Here is a 15,162-nt window from a genome sequence, read left to right as displayed (position 1 = left end):
GCGAGTCGGCCTGCGAGGGGTGAGCCTCTCGGTGCTAGGCGCCGTTGCTAGGGCGACGGTTAGGCAGGAGCGGCGGCAGCAAGGCTGGGAAGCTGCTTGAAACCCCGGGGTTGGAGCGACCGCTGCGGCGATGGCTCACGAAGGCTCGGTGAGCTTCAGCTCGGCTGGGGGTGCGCTGGAGCACCGGAATCGGCCTTTAAGGTCGGTGGCGGGAACCATGCATCGGGTAGGCTCCGCGCTAGTCGGCGCCGGCCCACCATGGGAGCGTTGGTGGTGACCAAGGAAGCCACGTCGGTCTCGGGCAGAAAATCTACATCTCCACCACGCACGCTAACACGCTCTGCCACAGACGGAACCTAAAGGAAAAAGTCAAACGGGTGGTGCAGAGCCCAAGAACAGGGCTTTTTGGAAGCAGCTAATGCATGTAATAAGTCTCATACTGAGGTACCCATTCAAATGGATAAACCAGAATTGGTCAGGCATTGGGGAGAGGTGTTGCTAAATAAACTCCCTTTCAAGGATTTTTAAGAGAAAGAAATGGATTGAACAACTCTGAGGCTGCACTTAAAAGTCAAATTGTTTATGGGGCGCCTGGGTGGCTCAGTCAGTTGAGCGTCTGGCTTTGGCTCAGGTCATGATCTCAGGGTTTGTGAGTTTGAGCCCCGCGTCGGGCTCTGTGTTGACAGCTCAGAGCCTGGAGCCTGTTTCAGATTGTGTCTCCCTCTCTCTCTCTGTTCCTCCCCCGCTCGTGCTCTGTCTCTCTCTCTCTCAAAAATAAATAAAACATTAAAAAAAATTTTTTAAGTCAAATTGTTTAAAAGCCAAGGAAACTTTAAATAAAACAGTTTTGAGGAGGTTTTGTGCTATAATATTTCTAGCCCCTCTGGTCAGGCCATGTCTAGGCACGGTCGCTATCACCGGTGCCACCCATGAAACACTGGGAGGGTAAATACAAGAAACAGACTCTCCTCTCCGGACCCTACGTGCCCTCCTCTGGCCAAGCCTGGTCTGGGCTGTGGGTTATTCCCTGGATTTGCCACCAGGGCTGTTTTCACCAGCAGAAAAGGGAAATGACACTTAAGGGATTTTGAGGTTCAGTGTAAGGTTTAGGAAACACCAGATTTGGGGGAGGACATCTGGTATGAAGCAATAAGGTTGGGGTGAGGAGGCAAAGATTTGGAAAGATTACATTTAGAGATACATTTTGGAAAGAACCAGGTTCAGAGAGACTTGAAGGAAAGTGAGGAGGTTCCCAAGAATCTGCTCATAAATTTCTTATGTCCCTAAAATGAATTTATGGAACCAATCTTTTTCTTTTTACATGGCGTTTTCTTGATTATAAAAGGATAAAGCCTCATTATAGTACAGAGAACTTATAAAATAGAGAAGAGCACAAGAAATAAACATATCGACTGTTACAGTTTTGGTGTTTTCCTTTTCTTTCACACATAATGGTTTATTCAACTGAGATGATATTGATATGTCATTTTATACCCTGTTTCTATCATGTATCATTACATCATAAGTATTTTCATGTGCCATTGTAAATTCTTCCTAAAGATTATCTTCAATCATTGCATAATATTCCATAATATAGAGGGCACACAACCATATATTCTTTTTGTTACACATATGTTTTAAATATGTTTAAATGTTTTAAATATTATGCTATTGTCAATGACAGCTCAGAGAGTATTGAAGGATATATTGTGATTTTCACTTCCGAATATGCCTTGAAGGAAGGAAGGTTGGACACCTTTTCAAATGTTTGTTAGTCATTTGCAGTTCCACTTTTGTGAAATGTTATGTCCTTTGCTTATCCTTGGGGTCTTAGGCTTTTTATTATTTTTATATGAGTTTTTAGTATACTTGGGAATATTTATCCTTTCTTATATTTATTGCAATTTTTTGAAAGCAGGATAAAGTCAGGTTCTAGGGGCAGACAGACCTGCATATGAATTATGACTCCACTACTTTCTTGCTGTGTAATCTGGGCAAATTCTGCAAAATGAGGATAAAAATAGCATGTAGTCTAAAAATGTAAGACTTGAGTCGATTGTATGTAAATGAAACATTTAAGTGCCAGTAAAAGGTAACTACTGTCAGCTTGTACTTAGGAGCGTTTTTAAAATATGTACAGGAAAAAATTTGCATATATATGTATATATAGCTATTTCTTTATTATTTCTTACATAGCTTTTATGCTTCGGTAGGTCTTTCTCGCCCGGAAATTGTATGACAATTTAACCTATTTTTTCCTACATTTAATTTTTTGCTTATATTTTTATTTCATTTGCATGTGTATCCTTTAATTCATCTGGAGTTTATTTAGATGTATATTGTGAAATGAGGATCTAAGTTGATTTAGGGGAGGGAGGAGGCTCTAAAGAGCACTAACCATTTATTGACTCGTTAAGTTCTTTGAACTCTCAAGAACTTTGAACCTTTTGAACTAGTGCCAATAGCAGGGACTGTGGCCTTAGAGCTATATATAGTTTGGGTATACTCTGTAATGTCAAGCAAGTGATGGTTAATTTGTGTTGTTTCAGTTTCTTTGTAAAATGGATTTAGTGAGCTGTTAAGAAAATTAAATTAGCTAGGTCAAACATCTAAAAATGCATCTGACACATCGTAGGCTCTTAGTGGACTGCCTGTTCCTTTCAAAAGGCTTTTCCTTCCTACTGGACAACTTGAGAAAGCTTCTTCCTAGCCTATAGCTGCGTCCCCATTCCACTTTTCCAGGTTTCCTGCCCTGATTGCCCCGTTCTTTCCTCACAGAGGCAGATCCGGGACCGCGGGGTGACCCGATCCAAGGCGGAAAAGGCGCGACCGCCTACGGTTCAGGTACCACAGGTGGACATCGTGCCTGGGCGGCTCACGGAAGCGGAATGGATGGCGTTCACGGCCCTCGAGGAGGGAGAGGATGTTGTGGGGGACATCTTGGCTGATCTGATGACGCGAGTAATGGACTCTGCCTTCAAAGTCTACCTGACCCAGCAGGTGGGTCTGGATGGGGATTCTCCAGACCATCTCCACCCCGCCCCCCCAAACTGGGCTAAGACCCTCTCTCGCCTCCGTAGTGCATTCCATTCACCATCAGTCAGGCCCGGGAGGCGATGTTGCAGATCACCGAGTGGCGCTTCCTGGCCAGGGACGAGGGAGAATCTGCAGTGGCCGAGGACCCCACGTGGGGCGAGGACGAGGAACCTTTGGCATGCACGACGGATGCCTGGGCTCAGGGATCAGTGCCCGTGCTGCAAGCGCCCGCCTCTGTGGGGCTGGAGGAGATCTTCCAAGGCGAAGTAAGCACAGCCCCCAGCTCCCTCCGCCCCTCATCCCCCTACTCCGCGCCTCGCCGCCGCCGCTGCGTCTTACTTCTCCTCACGGCCTCTCTGGACTCCTCCACCCTTAGTTCCTCTCTCCCCTTTCCAATGTGTCACTATCCACCCTCCACCCCTAACCTCGGTGTATATCCCTAGGACCGAGGGAGCGTGGACCAGATCTCTTTAGGAAGATCGTGGACGGCGAGAGGCTCTCAGGAGCAGATGGAATCTTGGGAGCCTTCTCCAGAGCTGCGAGTCACTCCGGGCCCCCCACCTACCCCAGAGCTGTTTCAGGAGACAGGGACCGAGGGCCTTTTAGAGGAACTGGACGTCCAGGCCGGAGACCATCAGTCTTCGGCTGGATCCTTGAACTCGAGCAGCCAGCTGTCGGTGGAGATGGCTCTCGACGGCAGTCCCCCACCTTTTCCGGATCTGTCCCAGGTAGCCAGCACCCAGGCATCAGCCCAGAGGGTACCGCCCCGCAGCTCCCAGTTCTCGCTGGAGGACCTCTATCATTGCACCGCCCAGCCGCACGCGGCTGGGGACTGGCTGAAGCTCAAGAAGGAGAAAGTGCCCCGCATGGACGGCCCCTCCTCCTCATTCGAGCCACAGGAGCCTAGGTGCGCGGACGCGCTGCGGGGCGCGCGTCACTACAGGGTGGGACGCATGGCCCGGGCGCGCCTGGACCCCGCGCGGCTGCCGCGCCACTGGGTGCGCCCGCTGGCTGAGGTTCTGGTTCCAGACTTCGAGGCGCGCCCGCTGGAAGCCTACCGCGGGAGCAAGAGGGGCGGGAAGACCGAGGCTCGGGCCAGACCCCTAGCACCGGGCCCCGGTGTCCGCGTCTCCCCGACAGTTTTCTTTTCTCTCTCGCCTAGTGCTCCTTTCCGTGTCTTGGGCCCGGGCCCTGCTCTCCAATCCCCCTCTTTGAGCTTAGGCCCACCGCCGCCAGGCTTTGGGTCAAAGTTGGCCTTTCCCAGCCCTGGGCTTCGCTTTCTTGCCACCCACCCAACCCTCCAGGATCTGGCCCGGAGCCCCAGCCCTAAACAGTGGCCAGGTGCCAAGTGGCCCAGTGGCTGGGAGGGGGCGGCTGAGTTGCTGGGCGAGATGTGGGTAGGCCGCTGCCACGTACCTCTGCATGGCCTTCATCCCAGGGACCTGGAGGGTCAGGATCCACACAGGTGGCCTCAGACGGCATCCCAAGTCCTTGAGGCCACATCCCAGGTGATGTGGAAGCCCATGTTGCTGCCTGAGGCAGTGAAGCTGGCTCCTGGTGTGAGCTTGTGGAACCCAACCACCCAGGTGCTGCTCAGATCTGCAGTATCCCAGCAGGCAGACACAGAAGGCAGCATCTCTCTTCCCATCCAGCAGCACCCCATCCAGACTGGTGCCCCAAAGCCTCAGGTGACCATGAGACAGCTAACGAAGAACTCAACACCCAAAGTGTGGCCACTCCTCTCCAAGGACCTGACGCATTCTGGGTCCTGAAGCTCAGCCAGTACTTTCCTTCTTTCTACTTGCCAGAATAAACACCTCAGTTGCTTTAAGAGTTGGCCTGATGTCTGTCAGTTTCTTCCAAGGGTGCTTACTCAGGAGCAGTTGTCCTGACGGCCTGGAAGGATATGGAACACTGGGTCCAGGGAATAACCCCATTTCCACCCTTAGGAGACCCTGCATTAGGGCCAAGGTTGCTCCCCAGCAGAGGCATTCTGGAGAACCATCTCCCTCTCTACAAAGGAATAGACATAAGGGCTACAGGTGGGGTCTGCTTCAACTGGACGAACTTAGAGTCTCTTTGCAGTAGGGGACTGAGGGGACAGCCCTGCTTAAGCACACCGTGATTAAAGACGGGAGAAATTTGATATTTTGCTTCTCCAGTTCTGGAGCTCATAAATTCACCTTAGGGTGGAAGTCCAAGTTTCACTCGTAGACAACTATGAGCCTACACAGGAGAACACTGACTCTAGGCCAAGGATAGCAGCGAGGCAATCAAGTGACTAAGGCACTCAGTTGAAGGTGGAGTTCACTCTCAGTTTCAAACAGGTTGCTTGAACAAATCAGAGAGTAACTGCCTCTTTAAATTTTGTGTCCTGGACAGCACACCAGCCTGACTGCTCAACACCACTCAGCTTTGACTAGCTCCTCCCCAACTTACCTTCACTTCGGCACAACACTTCTGGTAGCAGGTCAGCAAGTTTTTGCAATGTTGCAGTGGTCTCTACTCAGCACCCTTGTCTGGAGCCCTGGCTCTGTCCTGCTCATTCTGGTCCTCCTGCATAGACTATGTATGTGGCCTTGGCATAAGTCTCATCTTTGGGACCTCCAGCACTGCTCCACAGACTTGACTGGGAAGACAGTGGTGGTGACTGGAGCCAACAGTGGTGAGTGCCCTTCTCATCCTGCCACCTCATTTGACGTCTCAGTCTAGTCCCCCAGTAGCCCCAGTGAGGCTGGCCAGAGGGCCAGCACGTACTTTAGTCACACCCCAGACTAGCCTATTCTGAAACTGCCCTTCTACAGGTATTGGGAAGGCCGTGTCCCAGGAGCTGGCCCGCCGTGGGGCCCGGGTGATCCTTGCCTGCCGTAACTGGGAGTGTGGACAGCAAGCCCTGGCTGAGATCCAAGTAGCCTCGAAGAACAACTGCCTCCTGCTTGGCCAGGTGGACTTGAGCTCTATGGCCTCCATCCGTAGCTTTTCCCGGTGGCTTCTGCAGGAGTGTCCCGAGATACATCTGCTGGTTAACAATGCTGGAATCTGCGGTACGTGCCTTGAACTGCTGCCCCCAGACACATTGCAGGAGCCTCCTTTCCAGTTCAGGGACCCTAAAACAGGCACCCCCAAACCTAACTGGTGCCCCCTGCTGAATAACTTTAATTCATACGTGATCCTAAAAAGCCTACCTTGAGTAATAGCCCCCATCCTTGCACGTACATGTTCCTGTGGAGTTTCTACTGAATGCCAATATATGACCTAGGTCTGTATCCCTCCATCACCCACTACCTATGTTCTCATTTCCTCCCAGGATTTCCCAAGACACTTACCCAAGAGGGCCTTGATCTCACCTTTGCCACCAACTATGTTGGGCCCTTTCTGCTTACAAATCTACTCCGAGGTAAGGAAGGTTGGCTGCCTACCTTCTGTGCTGCCCTCACTTCTCATTCCCCTGGCATTTTCGTTGCTTACTGTTTCCAATGGCTACTTCCTTTCCCTTGGCCTCAGCCGTTCACTGAGTGATGACACAGTAAGCTTTTTGATGCACACAGCAGGGCAACCCGCCTGACCTAAGTCAGGACTGGGAGGCTGGTACTAAAATCGGTCAGGCCAAAAATATAACCAGCAAGGGGATATAAGATTCACCTCTCTTTCCCCCAGCTCTGAGTTCTAGGTAAACCAGTAGAGTCAGTCATCTTGACAAGAGCTTCTTAAGGGTGGCACTAGACCACTAGGAATATAGACACCAAGAATGCCTACTTCCTGCTCTCAAATAGCTCAATATCCCCCAGGAATCTAGACAGAACACATCACTGTCTTGGACCCAAGTCCTTTGACTTTCTGATTTTTTAATCTTTTCTACTTAAGGAGGTTTGGGTTCTTGCTGGGGAAGCTGGGGCAGAGTGAGTGGTGGGCACTTTCTTCCTAACATTTTCTCCTGGATTGCACCCTCTTTAAAATAAAATCAATTTGGGGGGTTAGGTAATATGTGTCCAAAACATAAAACTGAAAGCGTACAAAAGGGATGACATTTCAAAAACTCTCCTCTCAGGGGCGCCTGGGTGGCTCAGTCGGTTAAGCAGCCAACTTTGGCTCAGGTCTTGATCACTCAGTTTGTGAGTTCAAGACTTGCTTTGGGCTCTGTGCTGGCAGCTGGGAGTTCAGAGCCTGGACCCTGCTTTGGATTCTGTGTCTCCCTCTCTCTCTGCCCTCCCCCGCTCACTCTCTGTCTCTCTCTCAAAAACTGAATAAACATTAAAAACAAACAAACGAAAAAAACAAAAACCCTCTCCTCTTCTCCTTGAAAATCAGCTACCCGTTTGCCTCTTGGGAGGCAGTTTGTGTTGCCAGGATCTCATGGGCTCTTTAGTGGCTGATTAAATTAGCCACAAATGGAAAGTGAACAAGCTCAAGGCAAAACTGTATGGGTTTGCAAGTATGAATGTTTTGTCTCCTTTGCAAAAATTCTAACACCCTGGCTGCACCTTGCTTAGTAGTAGGTTCTTAAACTGTCTTTTCTCTTCTTCTTCTCTTATCTATTCTTCTTCTTGCCACTTCTAGAAATCACTTTTCACCATATTACTTAAAATCCTTGGAAGGAAGGTACTCTATCCTTTACAGGAGAGACTCTAAACCCCTTATCTCCACTTACAGACCCCCTGCAGACTGAGAGCCTCGCCTTTTGCCCCTCCTTAATCCACACTTTTCTCTCTAGCAGACAATCTGTAGCTCTTCATCTGCACTTTTCCCCCCTCCAGCTGTGCTTTTTGCACATGTAGTTGCCTCTATCTGCACTGTCCTCTCCCACTCTTTTACCCTGACTAACTTTATTTAGTTCATCCACCAAGACTGAGCACAGATACTGCCTGTGCTGTGAATCTTGTCCTTCACCTCCCCCAGCAGCCTCCCATTTATGGGGCTCCCTTAGCTCTTGTACACATCTCTGTTCCTGCATTGACATTGTTCCAGGATGATCGGTCTCCAGTTAGGCTGTGAGCCCCTTTAGTCTTTATGTCACTATGCCTAAAAGTTTGGGGTCTGTTCTCTTTAAGAATAATTCTTTTTTCCAGCAAAATTTTGGCTAAATACCACCTGCTCAATTTTTCATTTGTGATTCTTAATTTAAATGTAGGGCTCAAAATAGTTTTAGCATTTTGAACACTGTAAACTCATATGTGACAACTACTATTTTTAGTATTTTATAGAATCCAGACTATATATATGTATATATGTATATATACACATATATATGTATGTATATATGTACATATATACATATATATGTACATATATACATATATATATATATATAGTAAGGCACTTAACATTTTTTTTAATGTTTATGTATTTATTTTGAAAGGGGGAGGGGCAGAGAGAGAGGGAGAGAGACAATCCCAAGAAGACTCCGTTCTGTCAGTGCAGAGCCTGATGTGGGGCTCGATCTCATGAACCATGAGATCGTGACCTGAGCTGAAATCAAGAGTGGGACACTCAACTGACTGAGCCACTCACGTGTCCCCACCCACTTTTTTTTTTTTTAAGATTTAATTTGTACTATTTATTGTATTTATTTATTTATTTATTTATTTATTTATTTATTTACTTTGGAAGATAGTGGTTTGTTTGTTTTTTTAACACTTTCCCAAGTGTCTCTATACACATTTCTTTCCCCACTCAACCTAGCACCTTATGTCCTTAGCACCTATCTTGGTGTCTGCCACGATCCAGAGACCCAACGAACATTTGGGTGACAAATATGTGAAAGACAGGTTACATGATGTCTCCAGTCTCTCTTTTTCCCTCTTGGTCACCAATGAGGTAAAACATAAATAAGGATCCATTAAATTAGCTCCAGCTGGCAAGTGGAAGAAAAACAAGGCAAAAGTCCAAACTTTACAATGAAAGAGGAGGAAAAACATTAGGAAAGTAGCTAATGAAAATGAGTCTCAGTTCACATTAAGCTGTCCTGTGCCTAGCCTGGGGAATGTGGGGGGTGGGCAGTGACCCTATCCTGAAAATCCTGAATGGTCCCTGCTCTCTTGGAGTCATCTGGAGAGGTAGGTTGGGGAGTGGGCATGGGAGTTCACTCCAGAACTTGAATCAAATGAGTGTGGTTCTCTTTCTACCCAGGGGCCCTACAGCGGGCAGGATCAGCCCGGGTGGTGAATGTGTCTTCCTTTCGGCATGCACATGGGTATGTTGATGAGGAACATCTGACAGGGGCTGGTAAACCCTTGATCTTTAACCAGAATTATGACTGCAGCAAACTGCTCTTGACCTCCTTCACTGGGGAGCTTGCCCGGAGACTTCAAGGGACAGGTAATTGCCTGTGAAACCCCCTTATTCCTCCATTCCCAACACCACCTCCCAACAGTCCACATCTCATCCCAATATGTTCCGGCTAGTGTCCCCCAACCCAGCTGTTAATCTCTGCCATTTTTCATCTATGCAGCCTGTATTTCACTCAAGTCTGTCTTCACATCTCCCTTTCAATCTTTCCAACTCTCTTATCACTCCTAACATCCCTTTCCTCTCAGTATTTTCCAATACCAACACCATCCGTTATGTTCCTCCTAAAGTTCACCCAATGCTTTCAAATACTTATGTCTCCTTACTGGCTTGAACGCTACCATCCGTGTAAGTTCCAGAGGACCGACTTCCTGGACACCACCCCAAGCCTCTGGTTACGTGTGCCCACAGACCTGGTAGGATCTTTGCATTATTGCATCCTGGAGAACCGCACTTAACTCTTTCTTCCCATGCTCTACTTGTGTCTCATCCTTTCAGGTGTGACTGTGAACTCTGTGGAGCCGGGTATAGTGTACACAAGTATCATGAAGCATTTTTCTTGGTCATACCGCTTCCTCTTTTGGCTCTTCAGCTTCTTCTGTAAGGTGGGTAGGGGAGGAGCTGGCTAGCCTGAAGAGGGTGGGGCAGGGCTCTGCTTCTGTGTGTCCCCAGTAGGCTAAAGTCAGCTTGGCATGACTCCTTCTCTTCCCCCATGTCTCTACAGGATGTCAGACAAGGTGCAGTCCCAGTCCTCTACCTGAGCTTGGCAAAGGAGCTGGATGGCATTTCTGGAAAATATTTTAGCAGTTCCTGTAGGATAATTCTTCCCGCGAAAGCTGCTCAGGATCCTCAAGTGGCCCAAAGGCTCTGGAATGCCACGGTGCAGCTAACAAACCTGGACAAGATGGACTGATCCCCCGTGCCCTCAGCCCTAACTTTGCCATCCTCCCTGATTCCCAGCCCCTACTCTGATCATGCCTTTTGTTTGTTGGCTCCAAGCATCAATCATCGTGTCTAGTATAGCAATCACGTCCTTTTCCTGTTGCCTCAGTGGCATGAGAGCTCAGATTAGCCAGGGGACAGTTTTAGCTTCTACTTTACTGCCAGTTCTCTAATGGAAGTGTTCATTCCTTGGATACTGGGATCTCCAACTCTACAGAGTCCCACGTTGTGGTGACCGGGGTGGGGGGGGGGTAAAACTCCTTCCAGTGGGGATTAGGGGTGCTGGAAGAAGGGAAACTTCCACCTGTATCGCTTAGTTTCTACCCATGTACTTGCTGACTCTGGGGGAGACAGCACCACACAATGCCATCTTGATTAAAGCATATACCACATCCTGTAGGATAGCAGTCTGACTTCACAGAGTGTTGTCTCTCTACTGGTACTGTAACTGAGCCTGCAGATGATCATTCCACATTTCCGTTAAACCAGCTGCTCCTGGGTGATGAGCCAAGCATTCAGATCAGTGAATTCTGGTGGTGGGAGCCAATTGTTTTTTCCCTCAGGTCTTGGTTCATCTGTATAAATTTGGGGATCGGCTCTTCAAATTTCACACACATACATGAATACTTTTTGTGGTTGCGTTCCATCTATGATGTCCAGTTTTCCTAACCTTGGACAAGTATACTCCTATCTATTTAACTCTCTTTAATATCTTTACCAAATTTTCAATAATTTTATCCATAAAGATCTTGCACCAGTTTTACTATATTTAATTCAGGTACCTTAATTCTGACACTATTGTAAATGGGGCTCTTTAACCTTTGTGTGCTGATTGTCTATCAAACGACTTGGAAAAGTTGTCTAATTTTAATGAGTTCTCTGTAGGTGCTTTTGGTTTTTCTACATAGAAAATCACCCCATCTAGGAAAAATAAGTTTTACTTCTTCCCTTTCAAGTATTCTAATTTTTGTTTCTTTTTCTAGGAGACCCTCATAGATATTCTAGCGTTAAACTGACCCTGTATTTCTGAAGTAAACCCAGTAAGCCCCACCTAGCATTTCTGGTCGCAGTGTTGTATAGACATTGCTAAATTGAACATGCTCATTATTGTTCAGCACTTTGTACCGTGTTCATAAATGAGATTGACCTATACTTTTCTTCTTAAACTTTTATTTAAGCAATCTCTGCACTCAACGTTGGGCTTGAACTCACTGCTCCAAGAGGAAGAGTTGCACGCTCTTCCAGCTCAGCCAGCCAGGTGCCCCTGGCCTGTACTTTTCTTTGCCTGTATTGCCATTGTCTGGTTTTGCTGTCATGGATGTATTCATTTTATACAATGAATTGGGGATTTGTGTTAATCCATGGACGTCATCTGAGAAGCAGTTGCCAAGTTAGGATTGAATGTTCAAGAAACCTATTATGGGAAACGGCTGCAAGAGAAAATGGGAAGGAAGCTGGGAGAAGCTGAGAGGGCCACCAGACTGTGATCTGAGTATGACCCTGAGTGAGGGAGGGAAAGAAGGCTGGTTGGAGCCTCTTAGAGTACAGTGCAATGATTTTTTTTCCATTTGTGGATTCCCTCTCTTGTTTTGAAAGTATGCAATCTATTTATGTCCTTTAGTGGTTAGTCAAAAAATTTCAACCTGCCTATTTGAAATTGGGTGGGCCACGGGGCGCCTGGGTGGCGCAGTCGGTTGAGCGTCCGACTTCAGCCAGGTCGCGATCTCGCGGTCAGTGAGTTCGAGCCCCGCGTCGGGCTCTGGGCTGATGGCTCGGAGCCTGGAGCCTGTTTCCGATTCTGTGTCTCCCTCTCTCTCTGCCCCTCCCCCGTTCATGCTCTGTCTCTCTCTGTCCCAAAAATAAATAAACGTTGAAAAAAAAAATTAAAAAAAAAAAAAAAAGAAATTGGGTGGGCCTGTCCTAATCAGGTGAGCCCTCTAAAAGTGTTTAGGTTTTCCCAGAAGCCAGAAAGACTCTCCTGTTTACCATGAAGAAATAAATTGCCACATTGTGGAGAGGGCCATTCCTCGGGAACTGAATTCTGCCAATACCCAGTGAGTCTGGAAGAGCACCCGGAGCCCAGATGAGATTGCAGCCCTGCAGTACATGGTGATTTCCGCCTGGTGAGACCCTGAATAAAGGATCCAGCTAATCTGTACCCAGACTCCTCATCCACAGAAACAGTACCTGTGTTCTTTCAAGCCGCTGAGTGTAGTAATTGGTTATGCAGCAATAAAAAGCTCATATGGGATCCAAAGAACCGTCTCAGTTTTATTTGCTTGAAAATGTCTTTATTTCACCATTTTTGAGGGATCATTTTGCTGGCTAAGGAATTATAAGCCGACAAGTATTGTCTTTTATCTCGCTGAGCATAATTTCTTTGTCTCCTGGCTTTCATTGCTGCTATGAGAAATCAGATGTTAATCTAACAGTACTTTGTAGGAAATGCCTTTTCTGTGTTGCTCCTTTTCTGGTTTTATTATTGTCATTGCTTTTCTGCAGTTTCACTACTTTTAATCCAGATGTGTATTTCTTTTTGTTTGTTCTGGTGGGAATCCCTTGGGTTTCCTGAATCTGAGGATATATATGTCTCCTGTATTTCTATTTATTTATTTGATAAATCTGACACGTTACATTTTATAAGTTTAACGTGTACAGTGTGTTACTTTGATACATTTATATATGTAATATGACTGCCATTGAAGCAATATTTATCACATCATTACAGTACAGTATTATTGTCTATGTCCATCACACCATGCATCAGACTTCTATGACTTGTTTTCTACTCGTTACAAGTTTATATCCTTAAACACCATTGATCTTATCCTTCCTATCCTCCATCTTGTAGTAACCACCATTTTACTTTGTTTTTTTTCACAAGTTTGACTTTTTTAGATTGCCCATGCAAATGATATCATACTATATTTGTCTTTCTTCATCTGACTTATCTCACTTAGCATAATGTACTTAAGGTCCATCCGTGTTGCCACAAATGGCAAGAGATCCTTTTTTTCTCATGGCTCAATAATATTTAATTATCTATCTATCTATCTATCTATCTAGATATATACCTACACATATCTGTATATGTATAATACACACACATATATATATGTATATATACATACATACGTATAGTAATCCATTCATCCATTGATGGATGTTTGGGTGTTTCCATATTATTTTGGCTATTGTGAGTAATGTTGGGATAAACATGGGTGTACATATATCTTGTTGAAAACCTGTTTTCGTTTTCTTTGGGTATATACTCAGAAGTAGAATTGCTGGGCCATACAGTAGATCTGTTTTTAATTTTTTAAGGAAACTCCATATTGTTTTCACCGTGGTTAGACTAATTTACATTCCCCCCAACAGGTTTTATAAGGCTTCCATTTTCACCTCATCCTCACCAGCACCTATTGTCTCTTGTCTTCTTAATGATAGCATTTTCTTTAACAGATAAGAAGTGATACCTCATTGTGGTTTTTATTTTTATTTCCCTGGTGATTAGTGATTTGGAACAACTTTTCATGTGCCTGTTGGTCATTTTTATTGCCCTCTCTGGAAAATTTTCTATTTGGTTCTTCTGGAAATTCTTTAATCATATTGTTTTTGTTGTTGTGTTAGTTCTTCGTATATTTTGGATATTAACCCTTTATTCGATATATGGTTTGCAAAAATTTTCTCCCATTCTGTAGGCTGCCATTTCATTTTGTTAATTATTTCTTTTGTTGTGCAGAAGCTTTTGGGTTTGATGTAGTCTTGTTTCTTCATTTTTACTTCTGAGTTTGGATAGTGGTGATGGTTGTGCTGGTTTTCCTTTACACTTCAAAAGTATTCTATGGGGCGCCTGGGTGGCGCAGTCGGTTAAGCGCCCGACTTCAGCCAGGTCACGATCTCACGGTCCTTGAGTTCGAGCCCCGCGTCAGGCTCTGGGCTGATGGCTCAGAGCCTGGAGCCTGTTTCTGATTCTGTGTCTCCCTCTCTCTCTGCCCCTCCCCCGTTCATGCTCTGTCTCTCTCTGTCCCCCCCAAAATAATAAATAAACGTTGAAAAAAAAATTAAAAAAAAAGTATTCTAGCTGATCTAAGAATTAAATTGACGTGGGACAGATTAATAGGAGAAAATCAAATTCTGAGTCTCCCTCTCTCTCTGCCCCTCCCCCGTACTCACACTCTGCATCTCTCCCTCAAAATAAATAAACATTAAAAAAGAGAGAGAGAGAGAGAGAGAGAGAGAGAGAGAGAGAAGGGACATAAAGAGACTTTGATCAAACAGGTCAAACAGGCAGTGCTAGGTTCCTCCCTATTTACCACCCCTAGTTAATATTATAATGTAGTTATCTATGGTGAGAGCTCTCTTCCTGAAGAGGGTCCTCTATTTAAGTTCTTTTAAGCAGTTAGGTGGGAGGTCAAAGTTTCTTCCTCTTTTGGGCCTTGATTATTATTATTTTTTTAAATTTTTTTAACGTTTATTTATTTTTGAGACAGAGAAAGACAGAGCATGAACGGGGGAGGGTCAGAGAGAGGGAGGCTCTGAGCTGTCAGCACAGAACCCGACGCGGGGCTCGAACTCACGGACCGCGAGATCATGACCTGAGCCGAAGTCGGCCGCCTAACCGACTGAGCCACCCAGGCGCCCCTGGGCCTTGATTATTTTTAGCTTGAAATAAGCTGCATGCCAAAATGACACATTTTGGGGTAGACTGCCCTTGGCTCCTACAGTTGCAGAATAATGTAAGTGTACTTAGTTCCATTGAACTGTATGCTTAAACATGGTTAAAATGAGCATCCGACTCTTCATTTCAGCTCAGGTCATGATCTCATGGTTGTGAGATCCAGCTCCTCATCAGGCTCCACGAGGAGCACAGAGTCTGCTTAAGATTCTGTCTCCCTC

General features: G+C 46.1%; 2 protein-coding genes across 3 annotated transcripts; both read left to right on the top strand.

The window, feature by feature from the left end:
• The first annotated feature begins 9 nt into the window (after positions 1-9).
• On the top strand, positions 10-4,867 carry CA3H2orf81 (chromosome A3 C2orf81 homolog). The gene is made up of 4 exons (XM_023251784.2): positions 10-148; positions 2,779-3,000; positions 3,081-3,302; positions 3,480-4,867. The coding sequence occupies exons 1-4, from the start codon at positions 131-133 to the stop codon at positions 4,806-4,808; spliced, it is 1,791 nt and encodes a 596-aa protein (XP_023107552.2). The 5' UTR covers positions 10-130; the 3' UTR covers positions 4,809-4,867.
• A 140-nt stretch (positions 4,868-5,007) lies between these two features.
• Positions 5,008-10,670, top strand: LOC109498222 (retinol dehydrogenase 12-like). 2 transcript variants are annotated; one of them, XM_019827451.3, is made up of 6 exons: positions 5,008-5,701; positions 5,841-6,080; positions 6,344-6,433; positions 9,163-9,351; positions 9,820-9,926; positions 10,046-10,670. In XM_019827451.3, the coding sequence occupies exons 1-6, from the start codon at positions 5,524-5,526 to the stop codon at positions 10,232-10,234; spliced, it is 993 nt and encodes a 330-aa protein (XP_019683010.1). In that variant the 5' UTR covers positions 5,008-5,523; the 3' UTR covers positions 10,235-10,670. The 2 variants fall into 2 exon arrangements, with proteins under 2 accessions (XP_019683010.1, XP_019683011.1); XM_019827452.3 differs by lacking the exon at positions 6,344-6,433.
• Positions 10,671-15,162: the final 4,492 nt, after the last annotated feature.

The sequence above is a fragment of the Felis catus genome, chromosome A3 (genome assembly GCF_018350175.1).
Source record: "Felis catus isolate Fca126 chromosome A3, F.catus_Fca126_mat1.0, whole genome shotgun sequence".
In the NCBI taxonomy this organism is placed as follows: domain Eukaryota; kingdom Metazoa; phylum Chordata; class Mammalia; order Carnivora; family Felidae; genus Felis; species Felis catus.
The sequence above is the reverse complement of the archived record's forward strand: the minus strand, read 5'-3'. Positions and strand labels throughout refer to the sequence as shown.

Coding starts and splice junctions, on each gene's coding strand:
- CA3H2orf81 (XM_023251784.2), top strand. Junction 3,001..3,080: donor AAGTCTACCTGACCCAGCAG/GTGGGTCTGGAT, acceptor TCGCCTCCGTAG/TGCATTCCATTCACCATCAG. Junction 3,303..3,479: donor AGGAGATCTTCCAAGGCGAA/GTAAGCACAGCC, acceptor GTATATCCCTAG/GACCGAGGGAGCGTGGACCA.
- LOC109498222 (XM_019827451.3), top strand. CDS start 5,524: ATGTTGCAGTGGTCTCTACTCAGCACCCTTGTCTGGAGCCCTGGCTCT. Junction 6,081..6,343: donor TAACAATGCTGGAATCTGCG/GTACGTGCCTTG, acceptor ATTTCCTCCCAG/GATTTCCCAAGACACTTACC. Junction 9,927..10,045: donor TCTTCAGCTTCTTCTGTAAG/GTGGGTAGGGGA, acceptor ATGTCTCTACAG/GATGTCAGACAAGGTGCAGT.